This window comes from Simochromis diagramma, unplaced genomic scaffold, assembly GCF_900408965.1.
Source record: "Simochromis diagramma unplaced genomic scaffold, fSimDia1.1 OVJJ01000377.1, whole genome shotgun sequence".
In the NCBI taxonomy this organism is placed as follows: domain Eukaryota; kingdom Metazoa; phylum Chordata; class Actinopteri; order Cichliformes; family Cichlidae; genus Simochromis; species Simochromis diagramma.
This window is the reverse complement of record NW_024387037.1, coordinates 133,170-153,245: the sequence shown is the minus strand read 5'-3', so window position 1 is coordinate 153,245 and position 20,076 is coordinate 133,170. Positions and strand designations below refer to the sequence as shown.

General features: G+C 46.8%; 2 protein-coding genes and 1 long non-coding RNA gene across 7 annotated transcripts; 1 reads left to right on the top strand and 2 right to left on the bottom strand.

The window, feature by feature from the left end:
- Nucleotides 1-19: 19 nt before the first annotated feature.
- On the bottom strand, nucleotides 20-9,009 carry rnf168 (ring finger protein 168). Of its 2 annotated transcripts, none has more exons than XM_040043388.1 (8): nucleotides 8,704-9,009; nucleotides 8,275-8,508; nucleotides 7,591-7,789; nucleotides 7,277-7,347; nucleotides 6,120-6,275; nucleotides 5,862-5,947; nucleotides 1,402-1,471; nucleotides 20-1,330 (listed from the first exon to the last, which is right to left on the bottom strand). In XM_040043388.1, exons 2-8 carry the CDS (start codon nucleotides 8,419-8,421, stop codon nucleotides 761-763), a joined length of 1,299 nt encoding a protein of 432 aa, XP_039899322.1. In that variant the 5' UTR covers nucleotides 8,422-8,508; nucleotides 8,704-9,009; the 3' UTR covers nucleotides 20-760. The 2 variants fall into 2 exon arrangements, with proteins under 2 accessions (XP_039899322.1, XP_039899324.1); XM_040043390.1 differs by having other exon boundaries at nucleotides 8,275-8,463.
- Nucleotides 6,411-14,067, top strand: LOC120740876. Its single transcript, XR_005697510.1, has 4 exons — nucleotides 6,411-6,513; nucleotides 11,573-11,576; nucleotides 13,241-13,249; nucleotides 14,054-14,067. It is a non-coding gene; the product is annotated as an uncharacterized LOC120740876 (long non-coding RNA).
- LOC120740871 (gastrula zinc finger protein XlCGF26.1-like) lies at nucleotides 12,167-17,300 on the bottom strand. 4 transcript variants are annotated; one of them, XM_040043382.1, is made up of 6 exons: nucleotides 17,005-17,300; nucleotides 15,791-15,977; nucleotides 15,418-15,701; nucleotides 15,261-15,330; nucleotides 14,247-15,012; nucleotides 12,167-13,586 (listed from the first exon to the last, which is right to left on the bottom strand). In XM_040043382.1, exons 1-6 carry the CDS (start codon nucleotides 17,113-17,115, stop codon nucleotides 12,791-12,793), a joined length of 2,214 nt encoding a protein of 737 aa, XP_039899316.1. In that variant the 5' UTR covers nucleotides 17,116-17,300; the 3' UTR covers nucleotides 12,167-12,790. The 4 variants fall into 4 exon arrangements, with proteins under 4 accessions (XP_039899316.1, XP_039899317.1, XP_039899318.1 ...); XM_040043383.1 differs by having other exon boundaries at nucleotides 17,068-17,300; XM_040043384.1 differs by having other exon boundaries at nucleotides 16,916-17,121.
- Nucleotides 17,301-20,076: the final 2,776 nt, after the last annotated feature.

Here is a 20,076-nt window from a genome sequence, read left to right as displayed (position 1 = left end):
CAGAAAACAGGAAACGATAATGGTGATGGTTTATTTCTCAGAAAAACAAATGACAAACAGGTTGACACGGCAGCCTCTTTAACCCCTCCCACTGTATGGCGCGGCCATGTGCCGCTTAAACGGGTGAGTGCTGCATTCAGGTGACCCTGGGACAAACAGAAACTCCCACTTTCAACATTCAAACCATAAAAATAAATCAGTTGTAGCGTCACATGACCCATGCAGTCAGCATGCAGCGTATCCCACAATTCCTCACATTCTATCATGTGACACCAGTGACATCAGCAACAACACTAAGGAGACACATTCACACACCACCTGACCAATCATCAACACGTTAACCAGACGTGGACGGGCTCTGGGCGGAGTCACAGAAGCTGAGGCTGGAAATATAATGGTGACTCGGTGTCATCTGGCAAACGGGTAAAAATAACCTGACGGCACTGAGTCCTCGCCAGCGCTTCCACCAATGAGAAAGAAGCATTCCAGCTGAATGACGTGCAGAGGCATGAAGTCATCCTCCAGCAGAACTTTTCAAAGTAAAACACATGAACTCTGTTCACGATTCCCCAGTGGACGGTCACTGCCATCACATCTGTGGACCGCCGTGTGCTCACCATGACGACTCACAGGTAAGAGGCAGCGGCGTGTCCACAAACTTCTGGTCTTCTGTGCTTTAAAGTAACAACAGCCCTCAGGTTGACAGCTCAATTTATTCATGATCCTGCAGGAAGGGGAGGAGGAGCAGGCAGAGGACACCTCAGCTGCTGAAGAACATCTCAGTCAAAAGAGTCTGTTTGCTCCCCTTCCCTGAGCAGGAGGAGGAGGCAGAGGGCTTGGCGGTACAGTTCTTTGGCATTCTCCTGCAGGGTCTTCCTGGCATGATGGAAGCGCAGCCCTCCTCTTCCTCGGCTCGTCGGTGTGGGCGGAGCTGGTAGGCGTCTGTGGAGCCTTTGCTTCTGTTAGTGGCACGCCGTTTCTCCTCCTGGTCGAGCTGCTTCTGCAGGATGAAAGCGAGCCGTCTGTCCTCCTCCTCCTGCCTCCTCCTCTCCTGTAGCTCCTGTTCGGCCGCCTCCAGCAAGGAGAAGGAAGAGGAGCCAAGGAAATGGGCAGAGACTCGCTTGGTGTCTGCTGTCGCCTCCTCTGTGGCCTCCAGCTCCGAGCTCTTCCTCTTCACTGATGAACATCCTCCGTCTCTGATTGCCTGACTCCCTGGTTGATGCTTGGCCACCTCCTCGGGTGGGCGGAGCTCAGTCTCAGGCCCATAATAATCCAGCTGAGGTGGTCTTCGTTCTGCCGGTAGCGCTGCCTCTGAAACAAGGATGTTCTCCTGAAACAGGAAGGCTGTTGTAATTTGGTGTTATATAAATAACACTGAATTGAACAGAAGTTCAAACTCACCTTGTTGGACACAAGGCTGGAAGCGGAGCTACAGGTGGAGCTGGGTGGAGCCACTCGGGGGCACAGGAACCTGAAACAACAAATAGAGATGTGTGAGGTCATACAGATGGCGTTCCCGACACAGTGAGTCGTTTGTCCACGTTTGAGGAGGCACTTCCTGCTCAGCGATTTTAATTTCAGTTTGACGTCACATACGTTCAAGATGGCGCTGAAGCGACGGCGGCCTTTTGTCTATTCCAAGTCAAAGCCGCTGGCACTAAATACAAAGGCACAGACCGGCATGCGACACAGCATACCGGCCAAGCTACAGAGGCCACGAGACGGGAGCGAAGCTGAAAGTGAGGAAAGCGGATCACCGGAGGCGATTCGAACCATCAATCCCGACAGTGACAATGGGCGACGTGAACTCGCTACAGAACACGATTGACAAACTCTCTGCTCTGAACAACCATCCAATCTACCGTGACTGCAGCTGCCTGTGAGGAAATACACACAGCAAGACTGCAGACACAACAGCCCGAGGCCTTCATTATTATATGTGGAGACCCTAACCATGTCACACTGGACTGTTTGTGGTCCCACACGGAGAAACAGGACAACTGGCCTACTGTATGCTAATGTGAGACATGCATACAAAGCCACCCTCTCCCCCCACTAGGGAAGTCAGACCAGTGAGAACAAGCTGTCGCTGAATGTGGACAAAACCAAGGAGACATCAGGAAGACTCGCTCCACCCACACACCACTCAGCATCCACGGTTCCACAGTAGAGACTGTTAACAGCACCAAGTTCCTGGGAGTACACATCTCAGACGACCTCACCTGCACCCCTAACACCATCTCCATCACCAAAAAGGGCCAGCAGCGCCTTCACTTCCTGATAGGGCTGCTCGATTATGGCAAAAATGATAATCACGATTATTTTCACTGAAATTGAGATCTCGATTATTTGACGATATTTAATTAACTCTTTAAGACCTACCATAGAACCAAGTCCGCCAGAGCTTATATTATTTTTTTTACATGTTGTAGTGCCATTTTTGGGAGCATTTCAAGTTGCTATACATCAATACAACTGTTATAGCCCATATGTTAATAATATGTATGCATTAAGTCCATAGTAATTACATTAATTACAAAAAAGTGCACTAAACTACAAAAAAAATTGAAAATCGTTTTTGTTTTTTTACATATATTTCTACTTGGGGAAATTTAAGAGGCTTATCCCTCAAAACTTTAAATACAAAAAAGTTGCAAAAAATAGTTTCCCACCACAGGAAATTTATTTTGAGTGTCTTCATAGTTTTATTTTGGAGATACAGCAATTTTTATATACTGCAGGAAAAACAAAAAACAATCCTATGATGCAAATTTGCAAAGAAAACAGCATGTGTATGGGCTCAAAATGTGGTCATAAATATTTTGTACTTGTAAAAAAGATTTGTGCGTGCGTAAAAAAAGATTTGTATGTGTAAAAAAGACTTGTATGTGTAAAAAAGATTTGTGTGGACTTAGCCCAAAAAAACCCCTGCAAGTTACAACTACGAATTTTGACCCTATTTTTCTTCCTTTCATCTGATTGGTCAATGTCATGTCAATCACAAATTAAACAATCCAATCAGAGAACAGATGGGTTTGGCTGTCGGAGGGGCGCTTTTTTGAACTGCAGGTCCTTGAAGGGTAATCTCTATATAAATATCCGATAGCAGCTAGGTCCCCTAACTTTCAGCAGCTGTTGAAAGGATAAAGTTGTGGTATGTCAGTGGTTAGAAATACATTATTACTTTAGGATTAGTTTAACACAACGTCAGGGCTGACCCGGGACCATTGCTGTGAGTCACAGTGCGCAGCATAAAAGTCCTTTCACATCGGACGCAGGATGTGCTGCTAATGCTAATTGCTAACTAAAAGCAAAGGATCCAGAATTTGTTGCTGGCTGCTGAGCTCTGTGGGTTTTTGCAGCAGCTCTACCTGTACTAGATGCACCTGCTCCTTGTCGATTTTATCTCTGACTTTATGTGAACTACAAGAGTTTCTGGTTTTTTTTGCTAGTTCTTCAAATGTTCAATAAAAACATGTATGCTAATTCATAACGAAGAAAGCTTTGTAATGAAGACTGTCATTTACAAAACACTGCCCCCCCCCCCTGCGTTCGCAGCGCTGTTGAAAAGGCTGTGGAAGTCCCTGTATTAAACACGTAGTCCTGTGACACAGAAATCACCAAACTCGGACGACCACAGACTGTTTTCCTCCGTGGTGATGAAGGAAAACGCTGGGTTGGCATGTAAAAGGGCATTTATTCCCTTCAAAGACCTGCAGTTCAAAAAAAGCGCCCCTCCAACAGCCAAACCCATCTGTTCTCTGATTGGATTGTTACATTTGTGATTGACATGACATTCACCAATCAGATGAAAGGAAGAAAAATGGGGTCAAAATTCGTAGTTGTAACTTGCAGGGTTTTTTTTGGCTAAGTCCACACACAAATCTTTTTTACACACACACACACACACACACACACACACACACACACACACACAAATCTTTTTTACACACACACACACACACACACACACACACACACACACACACAAATCTTTTTTACGCACACACAAATCTTTTTTACGCACACACAAATCTTTTTTACATATACAAATCCTGATTTACAAGTACAAAATATTTATGACCACATTTTGAGCCCATACATGTGCATCAAAATAAACTATTTCCAGCAGTGCAATTCGAGTTCTAAGCATCACAGAAACTATTCAGAAAAGTATAGAGTCAAACATGACCTATAAAAACACCAGTATAGGCTTTTAAGGCCTACAAGTAAAAAAAACTACATTTTCCGCGAAAATGACGTCACTTCCGGTTTCGGACAGGAAATGGCAGACATGCGATAGTTCGCGTTGACGTCTTTTTCATTGTGGGAAGTGTTACGAACAGCTGATCGGATCGGCAAAGCGTGTTTGTGGAATATTATGTTTTTGTTCCTGCAAGTGCTTTTTATGCAATTTTTGCAAAGCTTTATGTGGAAGGAAACCGTGACCAAGGACAAGCTGATGGCATAAGATGTAAGTACAACTCCTCCGGTTTCATATGCAAAACAAATTATTGCGCTAGCTTACAAGGTTCAGGTTCTACAGGGATTTAAAGGGTTAACAATAACAAGGTATTGAATAATGACTTTAAAAAATAATATAAAATAGTGTGCAAATACTGATAACAGTGCAAATGTTTGCAATATAAAAAATAAATGAAAAATGTAAACATCTATGTTTAGTGAACTTTGCAGTGTTGCTCTGTGGTGCAGCTACGACATCGTAGCAAAGTTTACACACTGTGTCTACTTGATCCACGTCTGACTCCGCGAACCCATAATGTTTCCACACCACTGAAGTTTTTTTTTACCTCTTTTCAACCAACAGCAGTCACTCTCCTCTCCAAATAACTTCTGCTTAGCTTTCCGAGCTTCCCTCGGGTCCTCTTAATTGTTGTGATGCGTGTTCGAAATGCAGAGAGGTGCGCTCGATTTGTCACACGGAGCAGCGCGAGAGTAAAGCACGAGGGAGGGGCTAATAATCGGCTCAGTCATTTTAAATGATCGTTGAAAGCCCAGATCGTAATCGTGATTAAAATTCGATTAATTGAGCAGCCCTACTTCCTGAGACGCCTGAAGCGGGCCAGCCTCCCTCCTCCTACCCTCACCATGTTCTACACCACAGAGCTGACGAGCTGCATCCCCATTTGGTTTGGAAACTGCCGGCTACAACGGATTGTCAGAGCAGCTGCCGAGATCATCGGAACATCTCTCCCTCTGCTACAGGACATCTTTCACAAACGCTGCATCAGTAAGGCCTCCTGCATTGTGCGTGACCCCTCACATAGTCTTTTCCCTCCTCCCATCCGGTGGACACTATCGCAGCATCTGGGCCCGATCCTCCAGACTGCGAGATAGCTTTTTCCCACAAGCCATCAGACTCCTGACCTCACTACCAGCTGCCCCACTCCCCCTCACCACACACACCCTCACAAACCACTAACTGAGTCTATTGCACTCCACATACTGCTGCCTTTGTAAATACAGATGGTGCTCTATGGACACTCCTGCTCATGTTGATCACTTTAAATCACTCATGCTGTAAACTGTAAAGCTGCTACGTTGGTCACTTCAAGGCCACTTTAAATCTGAATTATAAATTGTAAAGTTAGACTGTTATTGATCCTTTTTAGCTTAAGTGTATATTTACTCCTTTTATCTTAGTCTCAAAGTGTATATTTATTTCTTATTCTTCCTGTTTTTATTGTTTTTTTGCACTGAATGGAACTGGAGCCTCGCCGTCTCTATATACTGTACTGTATATAGCAGAGATGACAATAAAGTTTACTTTGACACACTCCAGGTCATGTGACTCTAACCAGTCTTTCTCAATGACCTTGATCTTTAAAACAGTCGCTTACTTCTCGATGTGTCCCACAGAGGCCGCCTTCTTCTTCTTCAGTGGTGTCACAGCAACATGACCCCTGTCCTCGAGAGGAGGAGGGTTCTGCCGAGGAGGGAAAGAGAGGGTGATAAATTTCCTCAGAGAAAGAATCTACCAACTGATCACTGGTTAACAAGCCGAGACGCTTCAGTTTCTGATTTTTAATCAAATATTGGGGATTTTCTGTGAGGCATCTGTATCTATAAGCCTCTCCCAGTGTGGACCAACCACTGACCAGCTGATCACTGAGCAGTCTGGCCAGCCGCTCGTCTTCGTCCCTCCTCTTCCTCTCATCCCGCAGCAGCTGCTCTTCCTCAGCCAGCAGCCTCTGGATGTACTCCTCACTGGCCTTCCTCTCCTCCTCCTGCAGCTCCCGCTTCTCCTCGGTCAGCTGAGAGAGGACAGACACACCTGAGATTTACCTGAATGACCAAAGTGTGTTCATCAGGAGGTCCGATGCGGACTGACCCTTACACCCATCAGTATCTAATCGGCATCCTCTTCGGGTCAGATGACACACAAACCACAGGCCATCATCACAACAGATCTCGTGCACATTATAAGGAAATTCCAGGACCTTTTCAGACCTTTAGGCCGAGACATCAGAGTGAGAGCACAGACATGTGAAAGTTTTATTAGTTTTATCAGTGATTTAGATCATTTATTAGAGATTGTAAAGTAAAAGTACACATTAGCATAAACTCATAAACAAAGGTACACAATGACACATCTTAATAATTTATATTATTACCAAGCATGAACATTATGAGCAGCCTGTGAATAAGACGTCTGACCACATAAGCTGACACCGCAAAAACACAACAGCAGCGATGATGCTGGCAGGGTTTAACGTGGAGGCGGAGTCTGTTTATACCACCAAGCGTAAAGAGGCAGAGCCTTACTGAGACTGAAGGCAGATATCCTATCACATGTGGAAGCAAACAGGGGTGAATCTAAAGGGGGGCATGGGGTGTATTGCAGCTGCAGCCCTACTCACAGCTGCTACGAAACACATTTAAAAAAATAATTGTAAAAGTAGAACAGTCACAGGGTTTTATCTCCTCGCCATCAAACCTGTAGCCCCTCATCAGCGTCCCCTGCTGCCCTGCACAGCAGCAACGCTCCCACTTCGCCAGCTCTGACCCGGCTCATCAGCAGTAATTATTCGTCTCTTCACTTCCTACAGTTCCCTAAATATTTACTGATCAGCTTTGGCCCACATTAGAGCAGCCTTGACGTCACAATGCCTGTAAACAGCCAGGTGTGCCGCATTAGTGGTTTTACATTCATTTCTATGGGGTCCAAATTAAGTCCCTGGGGTTCTTGTGTAACACTGAGGCTTCTGCACATCCTCACAAATCCAGAGCAAAAGACTGTGTGTCTTGAACTCACTTTGGTGATCTGGTCCTCATACTCTTGCCTCAGCTCTCCAGGTTCACTAACTCTGCGGAAACACACCAATGCTGCCCACACGCGCGCGCACACACACACACACACACACACACACACACACACAGTGGGTTCAACATCACATTGACCTATAAGAAAGCAGCTCTGCATAGTTTACATTTCAGAGTAATCCTTCTTTTTCTGAGCTTCCGTCAAACATGCTGTTTGCCCCTCACCCTTTACAAAAGCAGTACCTTTTCTGATTGGCTGCCCCTCACAAACTGCAGTTTTGAGCCAAAGATTTGTGTCCGCGTTACCTGAGTGGGGGTCCTCGGCCTCACCCTGCCCGCTGAGGCGATGCTCGCACTGTCGGGGGAAGCAGGTTTGGATCCGCCTCCACAGTGTCTCGTTCACTAGCGTGTTGCTCCTGCTGTGTAACCTAGCCCAGGTGGAAACCCTCTTCCTGCACATGGGACAGCACAGCGTGGCTTTATCCACCGACTCCAGGAAGCACACCTGCACAGGTACACACACAGTCAGGCCCAGTTTTGCCGGAGCGCCCTGAGGAGAAGTCATATGACTATAATGTGTGAGGTCAGGCTGAAGGTGTTGGCATCCAGCAGACCTTTGACCTCTGACATGAAGATCAGCTCAGGAGGCTAAACGCCATCAGTCCAGTCACTGATTGGCCATTTAATTGGCTGCTGGCCTGTTCAGGTTAGAATGCAGGTGTGTGACTGGTGGAACTGAAGCAGAAGGAGCTGAAGCTCTCACCGGGGCAGTTATAATTCACTTTATTTAAAACCACGTCTTCAGTCACAGGAAATGAATAAGCCTGATGATGTCATTCAAGGACAAAACGGAAACACACACACAAAAAAGGTCCTGACTACTGCGGCACACGCACGCACACCCCCTAACCTGTCTGTGCACACACCTGCTGGTCGTGCAGGTAACTTAACACACCTGAGCTACACGCACTCATTGTGTGTGCGTGTTACCTTGCAGAAGGTGTGTGTGCAGGGCAGTGTGACGGGCTCCATGAAGATCTCGAGGCAGACGGGACACAGACAGTCTTCTTTGGACAGCGTAGTCTCCTGGCCCCGCCCCCCTACGTCCGAGCCCTCAACCTCTGACGCCGGAGACATCTTCCTCCTCCTCTTAGACGTTACAGCTCAGCAAGGAAGGACCTAAACGAGACAGGTAGTGCTGTACTTCCTCTCTCCAGGATTGAGCTGTCAAAGGAAACGTACTCGATTACTGCTCAATACTCCCCCCTGTGGCAGCTAAAGCCCGCTGCTGACCTCTGACCCCAAGGTCCGCGAGCCAGTAAACAATCCATTCCTACAACAGCACCTAACGGGGTCAAAGTTCAGCTAGCTCAGGTGTCTGTGTTTCGGAAGTATGCCGTCACGATTACTTGGACTCACCTGAGCAGCCGGGCCGTTTAAAGCTTCTGTTGACGCTGACGTTAGCTTCGTGTTATGTCCGAACTAGCAGCGGTTCGTTGGCGGATTAAACCGCGGAAAAAACAGCGCCAAACTTCTTTTTTCACCCCGGAAACAAACGGGGCTCATGGGAAACTGCCACACTTTACCTGAGACCAACGGCTGCACGAAGACTGTCTGAGTTTGCCGGAGTTTAACCGCCTTTACTGCAGCTAACCAGCTAGCACTGAACACCCGCGTGAACAGGCTGTTGGCACAATGCGCATGCGCTTTGGACCAAACAATTTTCCCTCCGTCTCTCTCGTCTTCTACTTCTTCGTGGATTAACCCAATTCTCACGGAGCGCCCCCTGCTGTTCACAGCTCTACAAGCTCAGCGGTTTACTGTAAATAACGTACACAAACCAGAGATACCGCAGCGAACCCATAATAGAATAGCCTTTTTTGTCATTGTACATGTATTTCAAGTGTGGGTGCTCCACACCGACTGTGCATGGAATAAAAATATAATAAGTAAGACATCAGTAATAAATTACAGACAAGAGGAGTGTTTGTTTACAGTTTGAATGGCCCAGGTGAATAAGCTGTTTGTGAGTCTGCAGGTGTGGGACCTGACTGACCTGAGTGCCGTCAGGTGGTGAGCAGGGTGCGAGGGGTCAGCTGTGATGGACCTGGCGATGGTCCCAAGGGGTATCAGAGGGCAGCCATTAATTGTTTTGGGCAGTCTTTAGTACTAAAACCGCACAAGTATTGCAGTTAATGTATGATACTTAAGATGTTAAGTAGTAAATCTACTCCCGCCACTGCTGTAAAGACGAGTTGCTGAAATGCAGGAGCCAGTCAGGCTTTCTGTCTGGGTCTATGGCTGGTTAATGAGCTCGGAGTGGAAGATTGCTGCCACTCCTCCTCAGCCTGTGTTTCGAGGATTCTGACAGTTAGAATGACTCAGGGGTGTTGATTAAATGACACAAACATGGCCATCCTGCTCTCTGTAAGGCAGAATATTCTTTTTACTCCTTCATCATTGAATCTGTCCTTACTTTCTCTGTTACCACTTGGTAGTGATGGCTCGCTTGAAGCTGACGCTCCGGTGCGTGTGTCAAAAAAATCAACACACTGCTTCAGAAGCACTGTGTCGAAGCTTGATTCGTTTGGCCAGAGTCACGTGATCAGTGACGTCCGAAGCTTCATTTAGAGCGTGACTGCTTCGGTGTCTGATTCAATGGTTTATAAGGAAGCGAATCATTCGCGGGATTTGTGGAGTGTTTGATGGTGACAGATAGCGAACCACTGATATTTCTACTGAGAGATTTGGAGCCAGTGAGGAATAGAGGAGGTTCTGTTGTGTGGGAGTATTTTGAGTTGATTTTGGTCGATCGGGTGGGTTTTCCAGCTTTGTGTTCTGGCTGTTTGCTTTTGTTTTGTGCGTGTTTATTTTATCTGACAATGGGAAAAACTCAAAATGTCAAAAATCAGTTTTTCATAATATAAATATCATCAAATAACTTTAGAAAAACTTCCATTTGACTTGTTACATTTAATATTAAAATATATATATTTTTTATTTTTCAATTAATCTTAAAATGTTAGTCTGCCAAATGTGCAGCAATTTAAATTATTTATTCTCTTTAGCTGATAGTTTGTGGGGTGGACTGTATAACTGCATCTCTACCAGTTTCTCTGCACTCCAGCCTCTTCTGTTCCATGTGAAGGGATTTTCCTTAATGCAGAAGAAATGATCTCCACGAAAAGGAACAGGTTCGGCCATCGCACAGTGGAACGAATTTTCTTCTTAAATAAAAATGAAAAAGGGTTACCTAAAATGCATCATGTTTTTAATTTGCAAGTTCATAAGCATTTTCCATTTCACAATCAGTTCTACCCCCAGGTCAGAAATATGTATAGGAAAATTTCCCTAATATAATATTATTGATAAATACACCCATCTTGCGATTAATTTCATAAGTGCATGGAGGCAGGACCTCACAGCAGAAGCATACTCCATAATGTGTTGTACATTATTACATGTATATTATATGTAACGTGGTATTTTTCAATTATTGTATTTACCAACATCAAGAAGTGAAAAGCAAAGAAAGACCACGCCATGGTGCATATTTAAACAAGGAGAGTTTACTGGTCATAATTATTTATTAAACAAATAAACCACATTTTTTAACCCCCCAAAATACACGTTCAAAGCAACACAGCGGCGGCCCAATATCACACAGAACTCCACTCTGTAGAGTGGGCAATCATAATGAAGCAGTTGGTTTTATTTTGTGGATTCAAGCTGCTCTTCATATTTTTGGCCACCAGATGTCACCAGAGAGGACTGTGTTGAAAAGCTTCGAGTAATGAACCGTTTTTCAATACAAGCTTCAGAAAGCTTCATTTGGCCATCACTACCACCTGGTAAGCTGCTGTCTCTGCCAAGAACCAAAGCAGAGTGAAGCGTGTTAGCCGCTCCTCCGAGAAGACGATTGGCTGCAATCCCTACAACACCTGAACAGGAAACTGAGGCTACAGTTCCCAGACTCCCCAAAATTGGACCACAAAATGAAAAAATGTTTTCCGATCTGATCATGATTTCTGCAGCAAAATTTAAATGTTTGGTGTAAAGATGAAAGTATGGATCCACCCTGCCTGCACCAGTGCTCAGACTGCTGCTGATGTGATGGTGCAGGGCAGATTTCCAGTACCAGCTGAACATCGTTTAACTCCACAGCCTACCTGAGTGTTATTGCTGACCACGTCTGTGGGTTTATGACCACAGTATACCATTCTCTGATGCTGCTTTCAGCACGATCACACAGCTCATCTCAAACTGTTTTTTTGAATATGACAGTGAGGTCAGTGCACTCAGCCTCCAGTCCTGTGAATGTTCAGCACTCTAACAGGTTCTAAATGCAGTCTCCATAGCACGTTCTTCTATTTCATCTTCAGATATGTTGAAATGTAGGTACTAACTGCTGCAGAGACGTGTCCACACTGTCTCCCCTTTATTTATTTTCAAAGTCTGCATCCTGTCAGCTGATCATTACCTATAAGCATTAAATCAAAAGGTCAAATCTGAGCTTCATCATTTGTCTCGCACTACTGAGCTTCATCTACTAATGAAAATGAAAGCTAGATAAATGTCTGATTAAAGCTGGTCTCTCTTCTGATGTTTGTAGATCAACATCACGTTCATGGATTTAAATGGGAGCTCCGCTCTTTACTTACCTGTTGCTATGGAGAATCGTTGCATAAGAGCTGCACTGATATTAATCACGTATGTGCTTAATATCTGCACAGCTGTCTGATTTGAACCTACTTCCTGGATGAAGACTCTGCTCATACACTCAATGTGACTTCAACTAATCACATGTAATTTTTAGCTTTAGCTACATACCGTAGGTCTGCACGTTGAATTTAATGGACAAAATGTATTTGATTGGTAGACATTACCTTTGACACATTGCAGCTGCATTTTAATCTGAATTATTACTTCACGTTCATCGAGGGCAGAAAAATCATTTTGAAGCTGGAGCAGCACCTCCAATAAAAGCTCGTCAGTCAAAGGAGGAGGAGTTTTATTCTACACACTGAAACACAGCAAAGTCATTTTTTCACAGATGAAACAGAAACTAAATGTTTATTAGAGCTGCTTTCATCTGATTCCTCTTCTGTCACTGACTGAGGTCAAGGTGTGTTTGATTTTGGCAGCTGAACTTAAATCACCACGACCAGGTGAGAGTCAAAGTCCATTTAGAAGAGTTGTCATTTTACCTGCTAAGGCTGGAGATGCTGTCAGGGCCCAGCTACTCTTTACCTTTGTTTTAGATTTCAACCCGAGACATGCGGGGGCGTCAGGTGGTTTTGCAGCAGAGATCAAACATTTTCTGTGTCGCTGACTTTAACAGGGGATAAAAAAACAGAAACGCCAAAGAAACAAACCAGCCAATCAATGCCGGCTTCAAGAGGTGGATGGACACACTCCCTAAATTTGATGTTGATGTGCCGGACACAGTCGCGGGGGGTGGAGTCAGCGGGAATTGTCTGGGTTTTCCCGCTGGCCTGTTTCTGTGTCACTGTGCCGTGAATTCGTGCGTCCACGGGAACGCGTCCGTCTGCTTCCTGTGCTTGCTGGCAGAATCGAGCGAGTCGTGCTCGCTGTCTCCACAGCGGTGTTTCTTGAGCTGGCGTGAGTCGGAGAAGCCCCGCCCACAGCGTTCGCACGAGTACAGCTTGACACCGGTGTGGATCTGCATGTGAGACTTCAGCTGGTTGGACTGGCGGAACTTCCGGCCACACACAGCGCACTCGTACGGCTTCTCGCCGGTGTGCACCAGCAGGTGGCGGTGGTAGTTCTGAGGCGTCCTGAACTCTTTGCCGCAGTGCTCGCAGCGGTGAGGTTTGACACCTGTGTGCAGAAGCTCGTGCTGCTTCAGCTGCGATGCCAGCAGGAAGCCTTTGTGACAGACAGCGCAGACGTGTGGCCGGTCGCCGCTGTGCTGCCTCAGGTGGTACAGGTACAGGTGACGCAGGTGGAAGGCTTTCCCACATGTGTCGCAGGTGAACTCTTTGTTTTGGGCGTGGCTCTTCTCGTGCGTGCGCAGCGAGCTGCTGCTGCTGAAGCTCTTTGGACAGACTTTACAGCTGAACGGTTTGACTCCGGTGGACCGCCGCCTGCCCGCCTCCCCGCCGGACTTTCCCCGATCGCCACCGCTGCCGTGAACCAGCTGCTGGTGCTTCTGCAGCTGGCAGTTGTAGAAGAACGTCTTTCCGCACAGGTCGCACATGAACGGCTTTGCCACGCCGTGAACAAGCATGTGAGTCTTCAGAGCCCAGGTCCCCGTGAAGCCTTCGCCACACTGATCACACCTGAGGAAGGAAGGACAGGTGAGGAAGGGTCAGAGGTTAAAGAAGACGCAACTCACAGAAATCAACACGATCTTGATGTTTTGAGTGATCAGCACACAACACAAAAGCAGTGTTCACCGAGTGCTCAGGGCCGTCTGTAGTGCTGTAGGGCTTTTACTGTGCAGTGTTAATCACTGCGAAGTTGGCCCATATAAATAAACCTGAACTGAACCGAATGAACAGGAAAGCTGACGCTGGTATTTCTCGTGTCTGCCTGCAGCGCCGTGCCGCGCTCTGTTGGCGGTTCACTGGTGGATGTCAGCAAACAACCCCGCCTCTGCTTCGTGTTTGACGTTACATTGAAGCACTTATAAAATCCACGATCACCTTATTTAATCAGTTCACCTGCAGTCGCATAAGTCTAGTCTTCCTGCTAAGGACCGCGCTGATGCTGTTCACCTGTACACCTCACTCAGGTGCGTTAAGAGACACAGGCGAATGTTTCACCCGAGGGTCAGAGTGCGCCCTGGAGCAGCGCGTGTATGTGACCCTTGATTGTTCAGGTGTGTTTTTTTGTCAGATGTTGTGTGTTGAGCCAATAAAAAGCAGAGATTTCTGTCAAATACCGAAACAGACTCGCTGAGACCCAGAAAATATACGTTATCGTTCGGGGCCTCGTACCTGAAGGGCTTCTCCCCGCTGTGTAGCCTCAGGTGTCTCTGGAAGTTGTATTTGAGGCCGAAGCTCAGGCCACAGGTGGGACAAGTGAAGGGTTTCTCTCCCGAGTGGACCACACGGTGCTGCAGCAGCCCCATCCGGCACTTGAATGCCTTGTCGCACTCGTCGCACTTGTACGGGCGTTCCTCGGAGTGCGACCTTTTGTGCACGCGCAGGTTGCTGGCGGTGGAGAAGCTCTTGGCGCAGGTCTGGCAGGAGTACGGCCGTGCCCCGGTGTGCACGGTCTGGTGCTCCCGCAGGCTCTTCTTGCGCGTAAAGCTCTTTCCGCAGACGTCGCACATGAAGGGCTTGACTTTGGCGTGCGACACCTCGTGGTATCGCAGTGCCCCACTGGATGTAAAGGTGCGGTCACATGCGTAGCACTTGAGTGGCGTTTTCTCAAGCCGGTGACAGGCCTGGTGCGCTCGAAGCTGACGTGGCAGCCTGAACTTCCTGTCGCATTGGTCACAGCGCAGCAGCTTGTCTGGGTCGCTCTCCTGCGCCTCGCGGAGACGGTGGGCGAGCAGGTGGCGCTGCAGCGTCTGCGCTTTGTAGAAACCTTTGTCGCAGGAGCTGCAGGGGAATGGCTTCAGGTGGCACGCGGCGTGCTTCAGCAGCTGGTGCTTCTGATGGAAGCCTTTGTCACACAGCTCGCAGAAAAACCTCTTCTCCTTGTACAGCTCCCTCCTCCGCCTCCTCTCCTGCTCCTTCTGCTGCTCCTCGCTCACACCTGAACAGTAAGACAGACAGGAAGTCAGAGACGCTGCAGGTTTGACAAACAGAAGCGACTGATTAATGGACCATCAGCTGTTCTGAAGGACGACATCATCAAGATCCTCACGTACTAGGTCTTGATTAATCAGGCCCCATCTCATCTTAATGTAGCGTATCACGCCATTAGAGCACATCGCTCTCACACCACAGGCTCACCTGTGGTTCGTACAGTATTTAAAAGTAGATGGGAGGCAGAGCTCTCACCTGTCGGACCCCCGGGCACCTGCTGATCATCATGTTTCTGTTCTGCAGGTTCAGACTTCGTCTCTGCTGCCTGGAAAACACGATGGTATTATTGGTCACCACATACAGAACCATCAACCAGTCAATCAACCAGTTTGAAGCAGCTGTCGTCACTCACAGCGTCACACTGCTCTTCGTGGGTTTCATCACCTGGAAGCTCAGCGGCCGGCTGATCCTCACAGTCAGGAAGTGATGTCACATCTGCGGGCTGGATCATATCACGTGACACCTGAGGATCTGCAGAGAAGTGCGTCATGTCCGAAACACTCACAGCACCATTCTGCAGTGCGGTCAGATTGTTTTGGCCTGTGACTGGTGCGTGCACCGGCGGGCTGAGGATGACCACAGCCACAGCAGCAGTGGCAGCAGCTGATTGGACATCCAGAGACAGGGTGGGTGCATCTGCAGGAGAAACCAAATGAGTTTCCTGTGAGACTTTAACCCGGGCTTTTGAGCTGAATGACTGTTCGACCTTTGACCCTGGGTCTCACCTGCCGGGCTGAACTTCACCAACGGTTTGGCCATCCTCGAAGCGCCAGGTGTGTTTTCGAGGCAACTCAGTTCTGCCCTGAGAGCTTCATTTTCCGCCTCTACGCTTGCATACAGCTCCCTGAAGACTCTGCAGATTTTACGGACTGCCTCTCTGGCCACGCCCCCCAGCACGGTGGACAGGTGAGCCTGCAGCACAGACGCATGGGTGACATGATAGATGCACAGGTGGAACAGGTAAAACATCTGATCTGTGGACCCGAGCGTAACTGATTTCTGATTACACAACCTGTAGACAGGCCCCGCCCACATCCACCCGAGGAGTTCACCCGAGGAGTTCACCCTCATGTCACAACATGCTGACTCTCTCGGAGACTGACTGATGCTCACAGCGAGTGTTCTCCATGACATGCAGCATGTTTTCAGTGCGACTGCCTGACTGACTGTCGGCCTGTGGCACGAACACCGACAGTGCTGAGACAAACACCAAAACCATCCAGCCTGACTTGGAACCGCTTCACCGAGGACGCCGTTTCCACAGCTCTTCACAATCACCTGCACGCTCACAGTCATGTGACGATGTCATTCACAGATTTTCTCTGCTTTTATTTATCTTTTTATTCCGTGGACAGTTGGTGCATGCACAATGACAACAAAAGGCATTTCCAGGCCTTCCTAAACACAGGTTCCCCCCAAAGCTGTGTGCTGAGCCCAGTGACTGCAGCCCCAGCTGTTTACAGATGGCACCTTGATGCTTGGCCTCATTTCTAATGAGGGTGGTTAGCGAGGCTGCACCTTTAAGGTTTAGGTGCTGCTGTTTTCTCCTCTGTTGATGCTGGTTAACCTTAAGCTTCTGTTTAGGTTAAGTAGAGGATGATGACGTCACACCACCTGCGGCAGGTGAAGATGAGGCTGCGAACAGATCTGTTTACGTACAGCCTAAACTTTGGTCATGTGAGCAGTTACAGCTACACCATGCGCGCGCACCACACTTCTGGACAAACCTGAAGGCATGCGCACTTCAGAGCTGCATATACCTGGGTCAAAGATCAAACACCTGCCTCCAGGCGTCTCCTGCGTGTCAGTGGGCGGGGCCAATACGTTTTTTTTTTTTGTTGTTTTTTTACCTTTTATCCCTTCTGTAGCATGTTTTTAACGCGAAACCGGAAGTGACGGCGGATTTTGCTCTCACATAATCTTCACCTGAGATCCTCACCTGGCCGTGCTCCGCTCGCGCGCCCTCCCTCCCCAACTCGTGCACAGCGCTCCCCACGGCTACCTCCATGATCAGCTCCACCTGCGAAGAGAACGTGCTCAGGGCTGCCATGTTGTCTTTGTCCCGTGCCGGTCCGCGCGCACACGTTTTCGGAGGACGAACCGATCGAGGAGGGTTCGGGTCAGCCGGCCCGGGTCAGAGGTCAGACGAATACGCTCTCCGCGGGATGATTCCCCGCTCTCTTTGCAGCCAACATGGCGGTCTGACGCGATGGTTACTTCCGGGTCAGAAGGCGAATCTCTCTTCTTCTCCTTCTTCGTGGTAGGACCGCCACCTGCTGGAGGAAAGGTGAAGCGCTCAACAAATTAACTGAGCGTGCGCACCCAGAGCGTCTGCGGAGACGTCACCAGAAAAATGAGAAAATTAGAAAAAAAATCATTTCCAATTCATCCTGACATAAAAGAGGTACATTTTAAAACGTCAGATGAAATTTATCCAAAAAACGATGTTATCATATTGAAATGTATTTATGAACATCAGTCCAACAATGATTAAAGAAACATGTCCACAAGGTTGAGCCTGAAAGATTATAAAGAAGAAAAAACTGTTACAGTGTAACAAAGGTCAACACAAAGTGCGAAGAGAAAAAGTCCTTTACTGTATGTCAAAAGAAGAAAAGTAGAAAGAGCAGTCGGGAGTTTTTCATTCAGCCATCTTTTCATACACAGTTAAGCTTCACAGCATCTACATTTATGGATAAAAAGATATCCCTCATAACAGCACTGTCCTGAAAACAGAATGCAGATTTTATTGTCAATAACTATCCCGACGATTGAGTCGCCCTGGACTGCATGCAGCGCCACGTGCCGTTCCAAAAAGCTTGAACCCATTTACAGTGAAAAAACACGTGATGCCGGCTTTCAGTGTTGTTTTCACAGAATACACATGTATTCAGATTAAATTTCAATCTTATAAAAATCGTATTTATTATTTTGATGTTTACTTCTTTTACTTTAGGTGAAAGGGGAAGAGAAATATATTTTCTTTGTATAACCCTAATCTTCTCATTCTTAAATTCTTTAAGAATATAACTGGGTTAGGACAAAATAGCTCTGATCGCCTTGTTTGTGTCAATTCCTGCTCTGCGGAGCTGTGTCAGTCCAGAGGAGACCTTAGAGAGCATAATATCTTCTTTATCTTTGATCTCAAAGGGACACTTTTATAGTTCCGTCAGCGTATCTGATGTTGAACTTCTTACAGGTAACAAGTCACATCCTCCTCATCTGTAAAATGGGCTACAAGCCAAATCCCTTTGGATCTCCATTCATCCACAGACTATTTACCCAGTCGATGTACCTATTGTTGTACTGTGAGGAGTAAAGTTATGTTTGTATATTCATTTCCATTAAAGAGGCACCTGCTTATGGAAATCTGAGAGTTTAACTGGTAATGAGCTGCAGTCTAAATCACAGTGAAGCAAAATGAGTGAATGTGGCAAATGCTGAAAAACAAAACCTGTCTCCCCATTGGTCAGTCCAAAATGTGACATCCTGATGTGTCGCGCAAACCCTGAATGTTTAATGAGCCGAACAACATTTTTAAGTTTAACATAGGAGTTAAGTACCGAAAAACTTAGGACTAGCTCAGTGACAGGTGACGTTTAATAGAGCTCTATTGGCCCAATAATAATTTTTTTAAACAAAATGGTTCATCTGTCATCACCTCAGATCGTCTCCAACCGTTTCCCAGCCCGCCTCGCTTGTTCAGTGTGAGGCCACAGCCTCCTCCCAGTCCTCCCACAGCAGCACATCTGCAAAGTGGAACCTGCCGCTCTTACCGACAGCTGAGTCGACGTTAAATCTCTTCTTTCACATGTCTCCAGAATAATGATATGTTTCTGTGCACCGCATCCATAGCTTCCTCCGTCTTTGCCCCCATATCAGGTGCGATTTTGGAAAGTATTCAAAGGAAGAGGTTATCAAATGAAAAATGAGAAAGGGAGATTAAGAAAGTAGGCAGGAGTACTAAGAGGCTAGGTGTGCAGATAAGAGAGATTTCAAAGGAGAACTAAAAGGCTTAAAGTGAGCTGTATGTGAGGCTGGACACCAACGAGATGAGAACTTGTATCGATTGGCAGAGACAGAGCTGACAGGATGTGGAGAATGGATGAGTTCAGGCAGGAGGGAGGAAGAAGACCTCAGAGAGGGTTCATGGATGTAGTGAAAGAGAACATGCAGAGGGTTGGTGAGAAAGATGAGGATGATCCATTGTGGCAACCTGTAAAGGGAGCAGCTGAGAGAAAAAGAGGAAGCACTTTAATTCCTGGACTTGATTTAATAATCACCTTTTTATTGCTGATGCTGTATTTTTTCTTATTTGCATTTAAGGTGAGCTGGTGTTGTGGTGCTGGAACCAGGCGACCTCCCCAACAGAGTAATAAAATTCTGCTGGATTCCAGAGGGAGATATATTTCTGTCTGTAACATGCTGGACGTATTCTTACTAAGTTTATTTAAAATCAGAATCACAGTTTAAGAGAAATCTTATGTCTGAAAACAGACAGTCACTAATGTTTTACTCAGCATTCTTTGCTTTGACCCAGTAAAACCATGAATCTGAATCCACAGTGCTAAACTGTTTGACTCCAGTTTAATGATAAAAATGGCAAAAGTGTGTTCATTAAAAATCTGATTTATTTTCATCACAGTGTCACAACAGTCAATAAAAATAAACACAGACTCTGAACTCGTTCACCTGGACCCTGATCCAGGAAGCGGCTTCAGCAAACTCTGAACGTCCTGTTCCAGAAGATTCGAGCTGGTCCAATCAGCTCTGAGTATGTTCAGCCTGACAGACCAGGGCAAAGAGTCAACAAAGAGCACTCTGTCATCGTCACAGACTGAATAAAGTTTGATTTAGATCAGCTGAATCCTGATGTGACCTTTGACCTTAAATCCAACAATCGGAGCCAGTTTGCCCACAGCATCTGTTATAGAGCTGTCTGCATGCCGCTCAGACACGGTTCAAACATTTCAGGAGGAGACGTTTAAATCGGGAACACAGTTCCAAAACA